This window comes from Salvelinus fontinalis, unplaced genomic scaffold (genome assembly GCF_029448725.1).
Source record: "Salvelinus fontinalis isolate EN_2023a unplaced genomic scaffold, ASM2944872v1 scaffold_0361, whole genome shotgun sequence".
Taxonomy (NCBI): Eukaryota; Metazoa; Chordata; class Actinopteri; order Salmoniformes; family Salmonidae; genus Salvelinus; species Salvelinus fontinalis.
Window position 1 is genome coordinate 14,571 of NW_026600570.1, and position 16,078 is coordinate 30,648.

Below are 16,078 nucleotides of genomic sequence, written 5' to 3' on the forward strand. Positions count from 1 at the left end.
GGGCTCTCGCCCCACCGACTTCTTCGCCAAGCTATTGAAGGATGCAATGGGATCGGACGTTTTGGGTTCGGACCCCCAGCTGGACCGTGCACATCGCGCCCCTGTCCCAGTGCCTGGACCGGGTCAACGCCCTCGCCCAGTAATCATCTGTTGTCACAGTTTCAAGACCAAGGATCTTATCCTGCGCGAGGCCCGAATGAGGGGCAACCTGTTACATAAAGGGCACCCCTTCCGTGTCTATGATGATTATGCGCCCGATGTGGCAAAGGACCGTGGCGGCTACAGAGATGTCATGGCCAAACTCTACAAACTCCATCTTCGCCCAGCCTTGCTCTTCCCTGCAAGACTAAGAATTACCCCGCCCTCTGGTGAGAAGATGTGGCTCTCCTCGGTTTTGGACGCAGAGAAGTTTATCCGGGAACATACGCCAATCCCCCGTACAGGTTAGAGTGCCTTGTCATTGTGTGTTAGGGTCTGCTCATGGAATCGAATCCATACTAAACCATAACGGGTGAAACCGTATTGAACGGTCTCAACAAGGGCTACCGAACATGCAAGATGCTGTGGAGGGCGGTCTTGGCTCTCAATTAAAGTCACTTTCATTCTGGCTGTGTTCAGAGCGATGCCTATTTAGGATGCCTTCCAGGTTTGATCATTGTCACTTTCGGATGAATATACTTATTACCCCCATTTTTTTTTGTTTCGTTATTTATTTTTTAATTCTTACATTTATTGTTATTACAATACCATTTATTTAAAGCTTGCAGGGGACTGGGGGTGATGGTGGGGAAGGGACAGACACCTGGATAGCAGGTGGATGTTTTGTGCCGTTCTGCCTTTGATATAGCCGAGGGCCGCTCTCCCGATTAGATCCCTACCAGCCCTCTGTAGTGTCTAGGTAGGTGTGCGTACATATAATTATTATTTGTACTTTATAATTATTTTCTCCTAGCATGTTACTATTATGTATGTGTATATTTTAAATTAGTGTAGATTATTACTCTGGGGCATGAATGTTTCTGTATGTATGGGTATGTGTATATGCGCATATGTAGATATGTATGGGTGTGTGTGTGTATATGTATATTTTTAAATATATACCTTTATATGTATTTTTTGGGGATGTGTGTGTGTGTGTATGTGTTTGTATGTGTATGTATGTATATATATGTGTGTATATGTATGTATGTATGTATATGTATGTATATATATATATATATGTATATGGGTAAGTATGTGTATGTGTGTGTATGTATACATGTATATATATAACCTTTTTATTTATTTATTTTCTGACTGGGGGATACGTTTAATTTAGAAAAATTCTTGTTTCCGATCTAACCCACAATATGTAAATGTACGGCTGTCTAAGTTGGTTGCTGATGGTTCATGTTTAGACCGGCAGTGCTTAGCAAAATAATCTTGTGATGCTATATCTTGCTTATCTCAGGGATAGATAGACCCAAGATGACGCTTAAGTGCGCAATATGTTTAGGTTGAAACTTATTCTCTTTAGGTTTATTAGATGCTAATTGGACACTTTATTCGCGGGAGCCTCCTCAGTTCATATGTTAGTAGAAGTTCTAGGATAGTGAGAGGTGAACGTACAGTTGGGATTTTATTTCTGTTTCACCTCTTGTTCGAGGTCGCGCCGTGCTTTTTTGGCATCGGCCAGACAATGTGTTTATTATTTTTATTTTTATTTTATTTTCTCTCCTATTTGTGTATGCCTGTTAAAGGTGGGTTGGGCGGGGGGGTAAATAGTGGGGAAAGTAGGGGAACAGGGTGGGAAGTAAAGGGGCTTGCAGGGGGGGAGGGGCTGGTTGGATACTGCTCGGGTGTAGCTGCTACATATGCTGATCGTGATGGTTTGGTGCGCTTTCTTACCTTTTTATTGAGTTACAAGTTATGCAGGCCACCATAGGAACTACAAATGAGAGGGGGGCGGGGCTCACATTCACTTCCTGGAATGTCAGGGGCTTAAACGAACCAATTAAGAGAGGCAAGGTCCTAGCCCACTTGAAAGCACTCTCGTCTGATATTATATTTTTGCAAGAAACCCATCTGAAAAATAATGCTCACAGCAGACTTAAATGTAGGTGGGTGGGGCAAGTGTATCACTCTAACTTCTCTGCCAAAACGAGAGGCACAGCGATTCTGGTACGGAAAGGAATTCCCTTTCTACATAAAACCACTATTGTGGATAAAGAGGGTCGTTATGTGATCGTAATAGGAGAGATCCACTCTACTTCTGTAACTCTACTAAATATCTATGGGCCAAACATTGATAACCCCTCTTTTTTCAAAAGAGTCCTTGCCCTGATTCCAGATATCTCCCATACTAACCTGATCATTGGAGGGGACCTTAACTGCGTGCTAGACCAATATTTGGACAGATCCTCTACCCGGCGAACCCCCACCTCCTATTCAAGTGAATTCTTGAATACCTACATAAAGAATTCTAACTTATTTGATATATGGAGGATCACTAACCCTACGGGCAGGGAATACTCCTTTCACTCTCATGTTCACAATGTTTATACTCGAATTGACTACTTTTTGGTTGATGCTAAACTACTCCCCTATACCTGTAATGTGAAGTATCATGATATTATAATCTCGGACCACAGTCCACTCACCTTCTCCCTGAGATTGGGTGACATGGTACCAAACGAGAGGGTCTGGAGGTTAAATCCTCAGCTCCTCACAGAACCAACATTCTGTGAACATCTTAAAGACCAAATAACATTTTTCTTTGATACCAACGACAACACAGAGACTTCCCCAGCATTACTGTGGGAAACACTTAAGGCTTATTTGAGAGGCTGTATCATCTCCTATCAGACTGCCAGGAGTAGGCAAAACAAGGGAAAATTGGTAGTACTGGAGGGACAAATTCACTTACTGGATAGGGAGAATGCTAGACATCCATCTATGGAGAAACATAAAAAAATTACCTCTTTAAAATTTGAATATAATCAGACTCTCTCAGCTAAAATTGCTAAATCTTTTCTCTACGCCAAGCAAAAATATTTTGAGTTTGGTGACAAACCACACAAATTACTCGCCAGACAACTTCGAAAAATTGTGAGTGACCGAATGATTCACAAAGTTAAGTCTGCATCTGGGGAATTACTCTCTTCCCCCAAAGACATCAATGACAGATTCCGTCAGTTTTATGAGACTCTATATACATCTAAAGCCGATTCTAACCCCTTAATTATGCAAAACTTTTTGGATGACTGTAATCTTCCTGCCCTGAACCAGGAAGATTCTAACTTCCTGAATAAGGAAATATCTCTTGAAGAAATTCGAGAAACAATCAAAACTCTAAAGAGTGGCAAGACCCCGGGCCCAGATGGATACCCGGGTGAATTCTATAAAACATTCAGCAACATGCTCTCTCCCTACCTGCACAAAATGTTGGTTCAGTCCAGAGAGGATGGAGCTCTCCCATCTACTTTGGATGAAGCATTCATTACAGTTATACATAAGAAGGGTAAAGATCCGGAAGAGGTAGGGTCATACAGACCAATATCCCTCCTCAATACAGACCAAAAGATTTTAGCAAAAACCCTGGCTAACAGGCTTAGCACTTTAATTGGCAAACTGGTCCATTCGGACCAGACCGGCTTTATCCCGAACAGAAACTCATTCTTCAATCTCAGGCGCCTCTTCAACATTATGTATTCTCAGAGGTTACCAAACATGGACCTTGCCGTTATATCTCTTGACGCCGAGAAGGCTTTTGACCAAGTTGAGTGGTCCTATCTATTCAAAGTCCTACATAAATTTAATATTGGAGATGGGTTCATAAATTGGATCCAGCTTTTATATAGGAACCCCTGTGTGAGAATACTCACTAACCAATCATTGTCGCCCCGATTTAACCTCTACAGAGGGACAAGGCAGGGTTGTGCGCTGTCGCCGATGCTCTTCGCCCTAATCATTGAACCTCTCGCTCAGACGATTAGATCTGATGCAGCAATACACGGCTATAATACTAAAGATACTCTAAATAAGATTTCCCTATACGCAGATGACATTCTCCTCTATGTAACAGAACCCCAAGCTAGTATTCCAGCTATTCTTGATGTGATTAATTTGTTTGGTACCTTCTCGGGATACAGAATAAATTGGAACAAGAGTGAATTAATGCCCATACGGTTACAAAACACCTCCTGGCTAGAACATCTTCCACTTAAGTTATCTTCAGAAAAAATTACCTATCTAGGAATTGTAGTTACCAAACAATATTCCTTACTATTTAAAGAGAATTTCCCCTCGCTGATGCAAAAACTAAAAACAAACATACAATTTTGGAGAACTCTCCCAATTTCTCTGCTCGGAAGAATTAATGCCATTAAAATGGTCTTCCTCCCACAACTGCTCTACCTATACCAGAACATCCCAGTATTCATACCTAAATCCTTTCATAAACAACTGGACTCAATTATCAATCCTTTCATCTGGGATTATAAAACACACAGGATAGGTAAAAAACACCTCTGCAAATCCAAGATGGAAGGAGGACTGTCTCTCCCAAATGTTATATTTTATTATTGGGCCGCTAACCTCCGTGCGGTTACGTTTTTGCTGGATGACGCACGTCCGTCACCCACCTGGCTTAGTATGGAGCGTGAGGAGTGTCACCCCTTCTCTATTGGTGCTGTGATTTTGTCGCCTGTCAATCTGGAGAGGTCACTTTATCGTAACAATCCTATTATACATAGCACAGTCCGAATCTGGAAGCAAATTAAAACCCACTTTGAGCTTAGACCAATGTCATTCATGCTCCCTGTTGCCAGGAACCCCTCCTTTGCCCCCTCCAACCTTGATAACACCTTTGAGCAATGGGGAGAGTTGGGGATAAGTACCATAGGGGATTTATATATAGAAGGGACCTTTGCTTCCTTTGAGTTGCTGAGGGAAACTTATAATCTTCCCAGAAATAACTTTTTCAGATACCTACAAATCAGAGACTATGTTAGGAAACACCTCCCAACATTTGGGAACGCTAAGCCTTCCATGTTTGACGGATGCATAAAAACATCCCCCACCTCAGACAAACTGATATCTCGTTTATATGACTCTTTTCAATCGGTTAGCACACCCTCTACAGAGGCCATTAAGGCAAAATGGGAGGAAGAACTAGGGACTGACATTTCGATGGCAGACTGGGAAGATAGCTTGGAGTATATCCACACCTGCTCCATTAACTCCAGACATCGGCTCATACAATTCAAGGTATTACACAGATTACACTATTCCAAAACCAAACTGCATAGGATATTTCCTGATACATCCCCTTTGTGTGATAAATGTCAGGCTGCACAGGGTACACTTCTCCACTGCTTTGCCCTATGCTCTAGCTTGCATGGTTACTGGTGTGGAATTTTTAGGATCCTCTCTGAAGTTCTGGAGACTTCAATTGACCCAGACCCGCTTCTGATAATCCTGGGAGTGTCTGATTCCCTAATCGGACTAACCAACCCCCAAAAACAATTCATCTCTTACAGTCTCATTTCGGCAAAAAAACTAATCTTGTTGTTCTGGAAAAAGAGGGAAGCGCCCACTACCAAATTATGGCTCAGCGAATTGGCAAACACTGTACACTTAGAAAGGATTAGATATATTCTGAACAATAAATTATCAACATTTGATCAGATCTGGCAGCCTTTCCTCTCTTACTTGGACCATTCGGCGCTGTGAATTTGTACTTTTTAACGCACTCTCCATTGTAATATTTTAATCCACCTCTGGGCAGCACGTGCTGGCACCGCCACCCGAGCAGCGGGGAGGGGTATAAGGGGAAGGGATAAAGGGGGGGAGGGATAAGGGGGGGTGACACCCACCCTCTTTCTTTCTACCTGTCCTTGTTTTGTATGTCTTGTTTTGTAATAATTGTTGTGTACCCAGAACTCTGGATCTTTTTATTTCTGTCTGCTCTTTTATGTTTAGTTAAAAATTGTATACCTGCCTTTCATACCTATACACCATTCCTGTGTGTGTTCAATAAAAATATTTGAACGGAATTAAATAAAAAATAATCTTTGTTTAAAGTAGAAGGCCAAAAGCTGAAACGTGTTGGTTCCACTTTTAACAATAAAAACAATATTTTTATTTAATTAGATTGTCCTCCAAGAGTTGCTAAATCTCCTGTGTATACGGTTCTTTTCTAGGGCAGGGTTTCCCAAACTCGGTCCTGGGGCCCCCACTGAGTGCACATTTCGTTTTTTGCCCTAGCACTACACAGCTGGTTCATTATCATGAAGAACACTGATCTCAGAATAAGACAAAGAGAAAAAGCGCCAAAGTGGTTTTGGTGTTTCTTGGTTTCAGGAGCTCTTGTCCTGGCCGAGGCTGGGGTTGAGGGGTGATTGGAGGGTTGATTCAGGAGCTCTTGTCCTGGCTGGGGTTGAGGGGTGGATGGAGGGTTGATTCAGGAGCTCTTGTCCTGGCTGAGGCTGGGGTTGAGGGGTGGATGGAGGGTTGATTCAGGAGCTCTTGTCCTGGCTGAGGATGGGGTTGAGGGGTGGATGGATGGCCGATTTAGGAGCTCTTGTCCTGGCTGAGGCTGGGGTTGAGGGGTGGATGGAGGGTTGATTCAGGAGCTCTTGTCCTGGCTGAGGCTGGGGTTGAGGTGTGGATGGAGGGTTGATTCAGGAGCTCTTGTCCTGGCCGAGGCTGGGGTTGAGGGGTGGATGGAGGGTTGATTCAGGAGCTCTTGTCCTGGCCGAGGCTGGGGTTGAGGGGTGGATGGAGGGTTGATTCAGGAGCTCTTGTCCTGGCTGAGGCTGGGGTTGAGGGGTGGATGGAGGGTTGATTCAGGAGCTCTTGTCCTGGCTGAGGCTGGGGTTGAGGTGTGATTGGAGGGTTGATTCAGGAGCTCTTGTCCTGGCTGAGGCTGGGGTTGAGGGGTGGATGGAGGGTTGATTCAGGAGCTCTTGTCCTGGCTGAGGCTGGGGTTGAGGGGTGGATGGAGGGTTGATTCAGGAGCTCTTGTCCTGGCTGAGGCTGGGGTTGAGGGGTGGATGGAGGGTTGATTCAGGAGCTCTTGTCCTGGCTGAGGCTGGGGTTGAGGGGTGGATGGAGGGTTGATTCAGGAGCTCTTGTCCTGGCTGAGGCTGGGGTTGAGGGGTGGATGGAGGGTTGATTCAGGAGCTCTTGTCCTGGCTGAGGCTGGGGTTGAGGGGTGGATGGAGGGTTGATTCAGGAGCTCTTGTCCTGGCTGAGGCTGGGGTTGAGGGGTGGATGGAGGGTCGCGGTGGAGAGCTGCTCGTAGCTGGGTAGGCTATCCTGGCTGGGGACCCCTGCACCACCCTGTGACCTCCTCCTCGCTTGCCCCTGTGCTCCCCCCATGTCCCCCTGCCCCTGTGCTCCCCCCATGTCCCCCTGCGCTCCCCAAATGTCCCCCTGCCCCTGGCTTGTCCCAGACAACAGCTGGGTAAGGGACTCTGCGATGTGGTTGAGTGTCTGGTCCATGCGTTGTATCTGTAAGTAGATGGACAAACAGAAAAGTCAATGCTGTACAGATCAATATAATATAATTAATAGATAGTCTTTCTATTTTACTGTCTGTTTTTGCTTAAAATGGAAATGTGTATTCTAATGTTCTCGTTATCTGCTTTTTTCAGGCAAATCACCAAATCCTTTTCATCTTGGGAAAACAAACCAAGACATTATCATCCCTCATTAAATGATCAAAAGAGTTTTAATGAAAGCCAAAACAAATAGAAAACTTGAAAGGTTTTGTAAATGAAAATCCACCCTGGTTGTCAACTCCTATTTAGGGATATCATTAGGGGACTGATTATGCCGGTGTAGAGTGAATTCCCTCCTATCAGACCTCTGTGCTGGAGGAAAAACTGTCCTCTGCAAAGCATCAGTCTGAACACAGTTGAACCAAATTGATGGCTTTTCTATAGTCAAACTGACTTGGCACAAACCGATTTTGGTCAAACCAATTTGGGACAAAATGGCTGCTGTGTGTCACTGAGTTGGGTGCTTAACATTGGCTGTGGGTAAGGTGGCACAAAAATGGAGGGCTTTGAAATCTGGTTAAAGGCACAATAGAAATGACACCTGTAGATGAGTAGCCATACTCTGTTCAGAGAGCAAAGGCTGTAACATGGCGTAACGTCCTACCTTGTCCTCCATCCTGTTGAGTCTGGAGCCGATGGTGTTGGTGCCTTTGTCTTTGGCTTTGTCTTTTGCCCCAGGAGCATCATGGTCCAAGTCATAGAACAGCGAAACAAGACGACGTAACAAGAAACAAGAAGAGACGTAAGATTCTGTAAGATACAGTAGAGATGTAGTACACTGTGTCCAGCCCCTCTACGATGCTGTAAATTACAGTAGAGATATAGTACACTGTGTCCAGCCCCTCTAAGATGCTGTAAATTACAGTAGAGATATAGTACACTGTGTCCAGCCCCTCTGAGATGCTGTAAATTACAGTAGAGATATAGTACACTGTGTCCAGCCCCTCTGAGATGCTGTAAATTACAGTAGAGATATAGTACACTGTGTCCAGCCCCTCTAAGATGCTGTAAATTACAGTAGAGATATAGTACACTGTGTCCAGCCCCTCTAAGATGCTGTAAATCACAGTAGAGATATAGTACACTGTGTCCAGCCCCTCTAAGATGCTGTAAATTACAGTAGATATATAGTACACTGTGTCCAGCCCCTCTAAGATGCTGTAAATTACAGTAGATATATAGTACACTGTGTCCAGCCCCTCTAAGATGCTGTAAATTACAGTAGAGAACCGTTTACCTGAGCTAGTCTGGAACAGGGTCAGCTTCCCTAGAGACTGGTCCAGTCTAGAGGAGAATTAAACACATTGAATGCAGTGCATTGGGTTATATACAGGTGCAGTCATGGCACAGCATGCTGCACTCACCTGGGTCAAAACCTGAGAGAGAAAGTCAGACACAAAATGTCATTTCCGTGGTGATAAGGAGGATATTTATTATTTCAATTTAATGCCGTAAAAAAAAAATAATATTGGTGGATTTTGACCCAGACGAGTGTGACAAAAAAAAAAGACTGCATCCCCACTGGGCAAAAACTGGTTGAAACAACGTTGTTCCCACATCATTTAAACCCTCAAAAACCTATGCGATGACGTTGTATCAACGTAGAAAACGAATTGGTTTTGCAAAACGTCACCAACGCGAGGGCATTCATCTTTTTTTCAACCCAACTTCTAACCTAAATCTAATGACATGGGGATTGTTTTTGTTGATTTGACGTTTGTATTCACGTTAGTTGACAACTCAACTAAATGTACATCAAAACTAGATGTTGAACTGACGTCTATGCCCAGTGGGTCTGTAGTGTGCAAGTCATATGCACTTTTATCAGTGACTGACTTAATTGCAATGGATGAGCTAACCCGCATAAAGACCTTGATATCAATTTCAAATGAACGGGACTTAGGAGACAGTGTGAGATGCAGCCCACCTCCTCTGCAGCTCCTTGATGCGCACCATGAGATTCAGGTGTCCTTGGGAATACTGCTCGATCACGTCTCGCACGTCGTAGGGCTTACGTGCTTGCTGCAGAACACACACACAGTGTTAATCACCCTCAGCAGTAAAAACTCAAAAGAACTCAACAGATCAAAAAGCTGCCATCTTGTAAAATAAGTCTTTCTAACACAGTTTGTGAAAAGACGTTTGAGTTGCAGACTAGAGAATATATGAAAAGATCCCTCTCTGATCCCTCTCTGATGTAAGCACACAGTCATACCACACGCACACACAATTATTGAAAGCAGTCAAGACAATACACAGGTACACCCCCCAAAAATGACATATTGTAGCTTTAAAGTTGAGAACTATGACACTCATAGTTTTAACCCACTTTAATCTGAGAACTTTGACTTAAAACACACATGGTGTTAACCCATTTTAATCTGGGAGCTATGACTTAAAACACTCATGGTGTTAACCTACTAAGTTGAGAGCTGTGACTTAAAACACTCATGGTGTTAACCTACTAAATTGAGAGCTGTGACTTAAAACACTCATGGTGTTAACCCACTTTAATCTGAGAGTTATGACTTAAAACACTCATGGTGTTAACCCACTTTAATCTGAGAGTTATGACTTAAAACACTCATGGTGTTAACCCACATTAATCTGAGAGCTGTGACTTAAAACACTCATGGTGTTAACCTACTAAATTGAGAGCTGTGACTTAAAACACTCAGGGTGTTAACCCACTTTAATCTGATAGTTATGACTTAAAACACTCATGGTGTTAACCCACTTTAATCTGATAGTTATGACTTAAAACACTCATGGTGTTAACCCACTTTAATCTGATAGTTATGACTTAAAACACTCATGGTGTTAACCCACTTTAATCTGATAGTTATGACTTAAAACACTCATGGTGTTAACCCACTTTAATCTGAGAGTTATGACTTAAAACACTCATGGTGTTAACCCACTTTAATCTGAGAGTTATGACTTAAAACACTCATGGTGTTAACCCACATTAATCTGAGAGCTGTGACTTAAAACACTCATGGTGTTAACCCACATTAATCTGAGAGCTGTGACTTAAAACACTCATGGTGTTAACCCACTGAGTGTTTTTTTTCCTGTCACAAACCGACATGATGTACATCAGTTGTGTAAAGTTCTTAAGTAAAAATACTTTAAGGTATTACTTAAGTCATTTTTGGGGGTATCTGTATTTTACTATTTATATTTTTGACAACTTTTACTTCACTACATTCCTAAAGAAAATATAGTACTTTTTACTCCATACATTTTCCTTGACACCCAAAAGTACTCATTATATTTTAAATGCTTTGCAGGACAGGAAAAGTCCAATTCACGCACTTATCAAGAGAACATCCCTGGGCATCCCTACTGCCTCTGATCTGGCGGACTCACTAAACACAAATGCTTCGTTTGTAAATTATGTCTGAATGTTGGCGTGTACCCCGGGCTTTCCATAAATTAAAAAAACAAGAAATGGTGTCATCTGGTTTGCTTAATATAAGGAATTTGGATTGATTTATACATTTACTTTTGATACTTAAGTATATTTTAAACCAAATATGTTTAGACTTTTACACAAGAAGAATTTTACTGGGTGACTTACTTCGCTCATTTTCTATTAAAGCATCTTTACTTTTACTCAAGTATGACAGGTACTTTTTCCACCACTGATGTACAGTATCTATCCTTCATGAGCCACTAGGTGTGTTTGACTGTAGAGTCAGTTTCTCTGTGCGTGCCGTGCAGGGTGCTAACAGGGTAGAGCAGTGCAGCAGTGGGCCTGTAGCCTGTAGAGTAGCTACCTCAGCTGAACTCAGGCCTCAACTGACGTGGACTCAGACGTTACGCTACTTCAACACAGCCTCACAGTAGATGGTGTTCCAAAGATATATACGTGTCACCAGATCAAACGCACCTACTTCACAGCAAACATAAAGACATTCTACACACACGCTGGAACATCACCAGTCTCTTCAACTAAAACCCTGGAAAACACACTACAGAGTATTCTAGAACCCTAAAGACAGTGTTTGAGTGATCAGGCTAAGCCCATACACACAACCATAATAACACTATAATCTAAAACCAAGTCCAAACCCCCCCCCCCACCACCACCCTCCCACCCCCCACACACACTACTTAGAACCCAGACACACACAGACTCAGAGGCAAACACACAACTTGAGTGATGTCCGTTGTCCTGCTTTTCAGCCTGAGGGAAGAGTCTCTTCATTGATTGACTATGTTAGTTTTAGGCTGAGCTCCACAACACCCGCTCAGACAGCAGTGTGAAGTTGCCTGTTTGTCCTGGAGTCCCGGTGTGACTTGATCAAGGCAGCCTGTGCGGAAGGCAAACAGTCACACCGAAGTGAGGACAGGCTGACCCGTTAAGAGGACGTGAGGACAGGCAGACCCGTTAAGAGGACGTGAGGACAGGCAGTCCCATTAAGAGGAGGGTAAACAGTCATCAGCGTGACATCATTGTCCCAAACACTACCTAGCGCTAGTCTGCGGCTAACAGCCTGCTGATAAAACAGGATATGCTGTGTGTTGACTGCCGAGGGCAACCAGAAAGAACCAGGATGGGGGGTGTGGGGGGGGGGGGGGGACGTGTGAATGTATGGAGTGGATTGTAATGTTGTTAGGGTAGAGAGGGAAGGAGGAAAGAGCTGAAATAGCAGTAGCCTTCAGAACTGGGTGCAAATACATGTGCATTTGAGTATTTATTTAAATACTTTTTTCTGTGTTTTTTAGTATTTTCAAATAAACAGCCCAAAACAAGTACTTTTCTTTGAGGATTTGAATGGTTATTTGTAAAAAACGAGTTGTCGACCAAAATGTATGTGAAAGTACTTTTACATTTTTCAAATGCATGGGTTAAATGCTTTCGAGTCAGTATATTTGAGTATTTGTTTTATACTTTCCAAGTGTATTTACAAATACATTTCAATATTCAACTACTTGTTTTTTTTTCTCCAAATATCTGAATACTTGTTTTGAAATGTATTAAAAAGTAATTAAAATACCTGAAATAGGTTTTGAACCCAGGTGTGGTAGCCTATACCAGAATGTAGGTCGTGGTATCTGTCAATACAGTGGATCGTTCTGCTGGTCAAAAACACTCGTACAAACAACGTACCCACCTGGAATCTCTTCTTAGCGACAAAGTAGCGCATCCGTAGGATCACGTGGATGGCTGCTCTGTGAGTCCCCTGCAGCCTGCGTGAGGGAGATGGCTATGAGGGATTTTTATAGCAAAGTATTCACACTCCTTTACTTTTTCCGCATTTTGTTGTGTTATAGCCTGAATTCAATATGTATTAAATGTACAAAAAAATGGTGTCACTGGCCTACACACAATACCCCATAATGTCAAAGTGGAATTGTGTTTTTCTATTTTTGTTTACAAATTCATTAAAAATGACAAGCTGAAATGTCTTGAGTCAATAAGTATTCAACCCCTTTGTTATGGCAAGCCTAGATTAGTTCAGGAGAAAAACAGTTTCTTAACAAGTCACATAATAAGTTGCATGGATACACTCTGTGTGCAATAATAATATATTGTTGAATGACTACCTCATCCCTATACACCACACAAACAATTATCTGTAAGGTCCCTCAGTCGAGCAGTGAATTTCAAACACAGATTCAACCACAAGGACCAGGGAGATTTTCCAATGCCTCACAAAGAAGGGCACCTATTGGTAGATGGGTAAAATAAAAAGCAGACATTAAATATCCCTTTGAGCATGGTGAAGTTATTAATTACACTTTGGATGGTGTATCAATACACCCAGTCACTACAAAGATACAGGCGTCCTTCCTAACTCAGTTGAAAGGAAGGAAACCGCTCAGGGATTTCACCATGAGGCCCATTGTGACTTTAAAACCGCTACAGAGTTGAATGGTTGTGCTAGGAGAAAACTGAGGATGGATCAACAACATTTGTAGTTACTCAACAATACTGATCTAAATGACAGCGTGAAAAAAAGAAAGCCTGTACAGAATAGATCTATTACAAAACATTCATCTGTATGCAACAATGCACTAAAGTAATACTTCAAAACAATGTGGCAAAGCAATTCACTTTTCGTCCTAAATACAAAGTGTTATGTTTGGGGAAAATACAATAGAACACATTACTGAGTACCCCTCTCCATTTCTTTCCAGCATAGTGGTGGCTGCATCATGTTATGGGTATGCTTGTAATTGTTAAGAACTGATGAGTTTTTCAGGATAAAAAATAAACTGAATGGAGCTAAACACAGGCAAAATCCTAGAGGACAACCAGGTTCAGTCTGCTTTCCACCAGACACTGGGAAATTAATTAACCTTTCAGCAGGACAATAATCTAAAACACAAGGCCAAATATACACTGGAGTTGCTTACTAACTATCCAGGAATATTCTCAAGTCAAAACTAGTCAAGTAAACCATACAGTCACAAGGAAATTCATTTGTACAGTACCCTACAACGGTGGTTCTTAACTGGTTTTGTCTCGGGACCCAAATTGAACCAGGTCGTCTCAGTCGAGCCCCAGTATTCGCATCGCGAAAAATAATCGTCAAAATACAATCTGGAAAACTATATTTGTATTTTCAAATGCTATATTGATAGTAAATGCAATTATATGACAAGGGAACAACATTCCCACCTCTTACATTGTCAATAATACCATTTTGCCCATATGAAGAATGTTAATAAACTCACTGGCTTGAGACCACAAAATCAACAAACATTAGTACTGATAATCAATCAATCAATCAATTTTATTTTATATAGCCCTTCGTACATCAGATAATATCTCGAAGTGCTGTACAGAAACCCAGCCTAAAACCCCAAACAGCTAGAATGCAGGTGTAATAGCTCTATATTGGAAATACTGTGATTGAAGAAAACATTTTCAGAAATTAAATTACTCATAAAAATATGTGTTAGTGTCAACACACCTCCTTGTTTTAAGTTATTTGAGTTCAGACCGGAGTATTTCTTCATACATTATTGTTATATTTTTTACTCCCATGACCCACTCAAAACCTCAAACCAAATTTTGGTTGCGACCCACCAGTTGAGAATCGCTGTCCTAGAGCATGAGAGTAATTCTGTAGCTGAAGAGTGTCAGGGTGTGTCAGCATAAATGCTGCCTAAATTGACCCCGGCCTCATTTCTCCTGAATAAACAGATTGAGCCAGATTGAGATGGGGCCTTTCCCTACAGACTACACTTCCAGCAGAGAGTTTAGGGCTGATTATCCTATGAAGCTTCATTCACAGCAATCACTGCCCACTGGACACAGACAAGTTTAACGTTTAGTTTTGATTTACATTTGGTTGAATTGTAAACTAACGTGAAATAAATGTAAAATTAACAGAAAAAATAATCATGTCATTTGATTTAGGTAAACATTTTGGTGAAAAAGGCTAAATTCCCTTATGTTGACTTTTTGCAAAACCAATCAGTTTTCCACATTGATTGAACGTCATCACATAAACATTTTTCGGTTGAAATTATGTGGAAACAACATTGATTCAACCACTTTTGCCCAGTGGGTGTCAACTAAGTGGTTTTGCAACATACAGTAAATAAATATATTGATGAATATGTATGTGGCTCAGAAACATTTATGTTTCATACTGAATTTGTCTGTCATTTGCCTCTGATAAAGTGGCTCAAAAAACACGGGTGGTTCCAAAACTTTAGTGGATCTGTCTTTGAGTGTCGTTGTAAACACTAAATCCAGAGTAGACCTTTAACTAAGTGGTGGATGGTCCTGGTGCTTAGCATCCATTAGAGGGAACATGTAGTCTGTCTGGCCTCATCACCCTGATAGAACATGTAGTCTGTCTGGTCTCATCACCCTGATAGAACCTGTAATCTGTCTGGCCTCATCACCCTGATAGAACATGTAATCTGTCTGGCCTCATCACCCTGATAGAACATGTAGTCTGTCTGGCCTCATCACCCTGATAGAACCTGTAATCTGTCTGGCCTCATCACCCTGATAGAACATGTAGTCTGTCTGGCCTCATCACCCCGATAGAATATGTAGTCTGTCTGGTCTCATCACCCCAATATAATCTGTAATCTGTCTGGCCTCATCACCCTGATAGAACATGTAGTCTGTCTGGCCTCATCACCCCGAGAGAATATGTAGTCTGTCTGGTCTCATCACCCCGATATAATCTGTAGTCTGTCTGGTCTCATCACCCTAATAGAATATGTAGTCTGTCTGGCCTCATCACCCTGATAGAACATGTAGTCTGTCTGGTCTCATCACCCCGATAGAACCTGTAGTCTGTCTGGCCTCATCACCCCGATAGAACATGTAGTCTGTCTGGTCGCATCACCCCGATAGAACCTGTAGTCTGTCTGGCCTCATCACCCCGATAGAACCTGTAGTCTGTCTGGCCTCATCACCCTGATAGAACATGTAGTCTGTCTGGCCGCATCGCCCTGATAGAACCCGTAGTCTGTCTGGCAGGTGTCATCACCCCGATAGAACCTGTAGTCTGTCTGGCCTCATCACCCCGATAGAACCTGTAGTCTGTCTGGCC

At 42.4% G+C, this 16,078-nt stretch overlaps 1 protein-coding gene across 1 annotated transcript in view; it reads right to left on the reverse strand.

The window, feature by feature from the left end:
* Nucleotides 1-5,217: 5,217 nt before the first annotated feature.
* LOC129845761 (potassium voltage-gated channel subfamily KQT member 1-like) overlaps nt 5,218-16,078 on the reverse strand; it is a 47,184-nt gene continuing 36,323 nt past the window's right edge. Inside the window, exons 14-18 of the mRNA XM_055913660.1 lie at nt 12,668-12,743; nt 9,472-9,566; nt 8,782-8,828; nt 8,149-8,210; nt 5,218-7,494 (exon numbers count right to left, since the gene is read on the reverse strand). Of these exons, the coding sequence (XP_055769635.1) occupies nt 7,213-7,494; nt 8,149-8,210; nt 8,782-8,828; nt 9,472-9,566; nt 12,668-12,743 (562 nt within the window). The 3' untranslated portion in view covers nt 5,218-7,212. The remainder of the gene's footprint in view (nt 7,495-8,148; nt 8,211-8,781; nt 8,829-9,471; nt 9,567-12,667; nt 12,744-16,078) is intronic.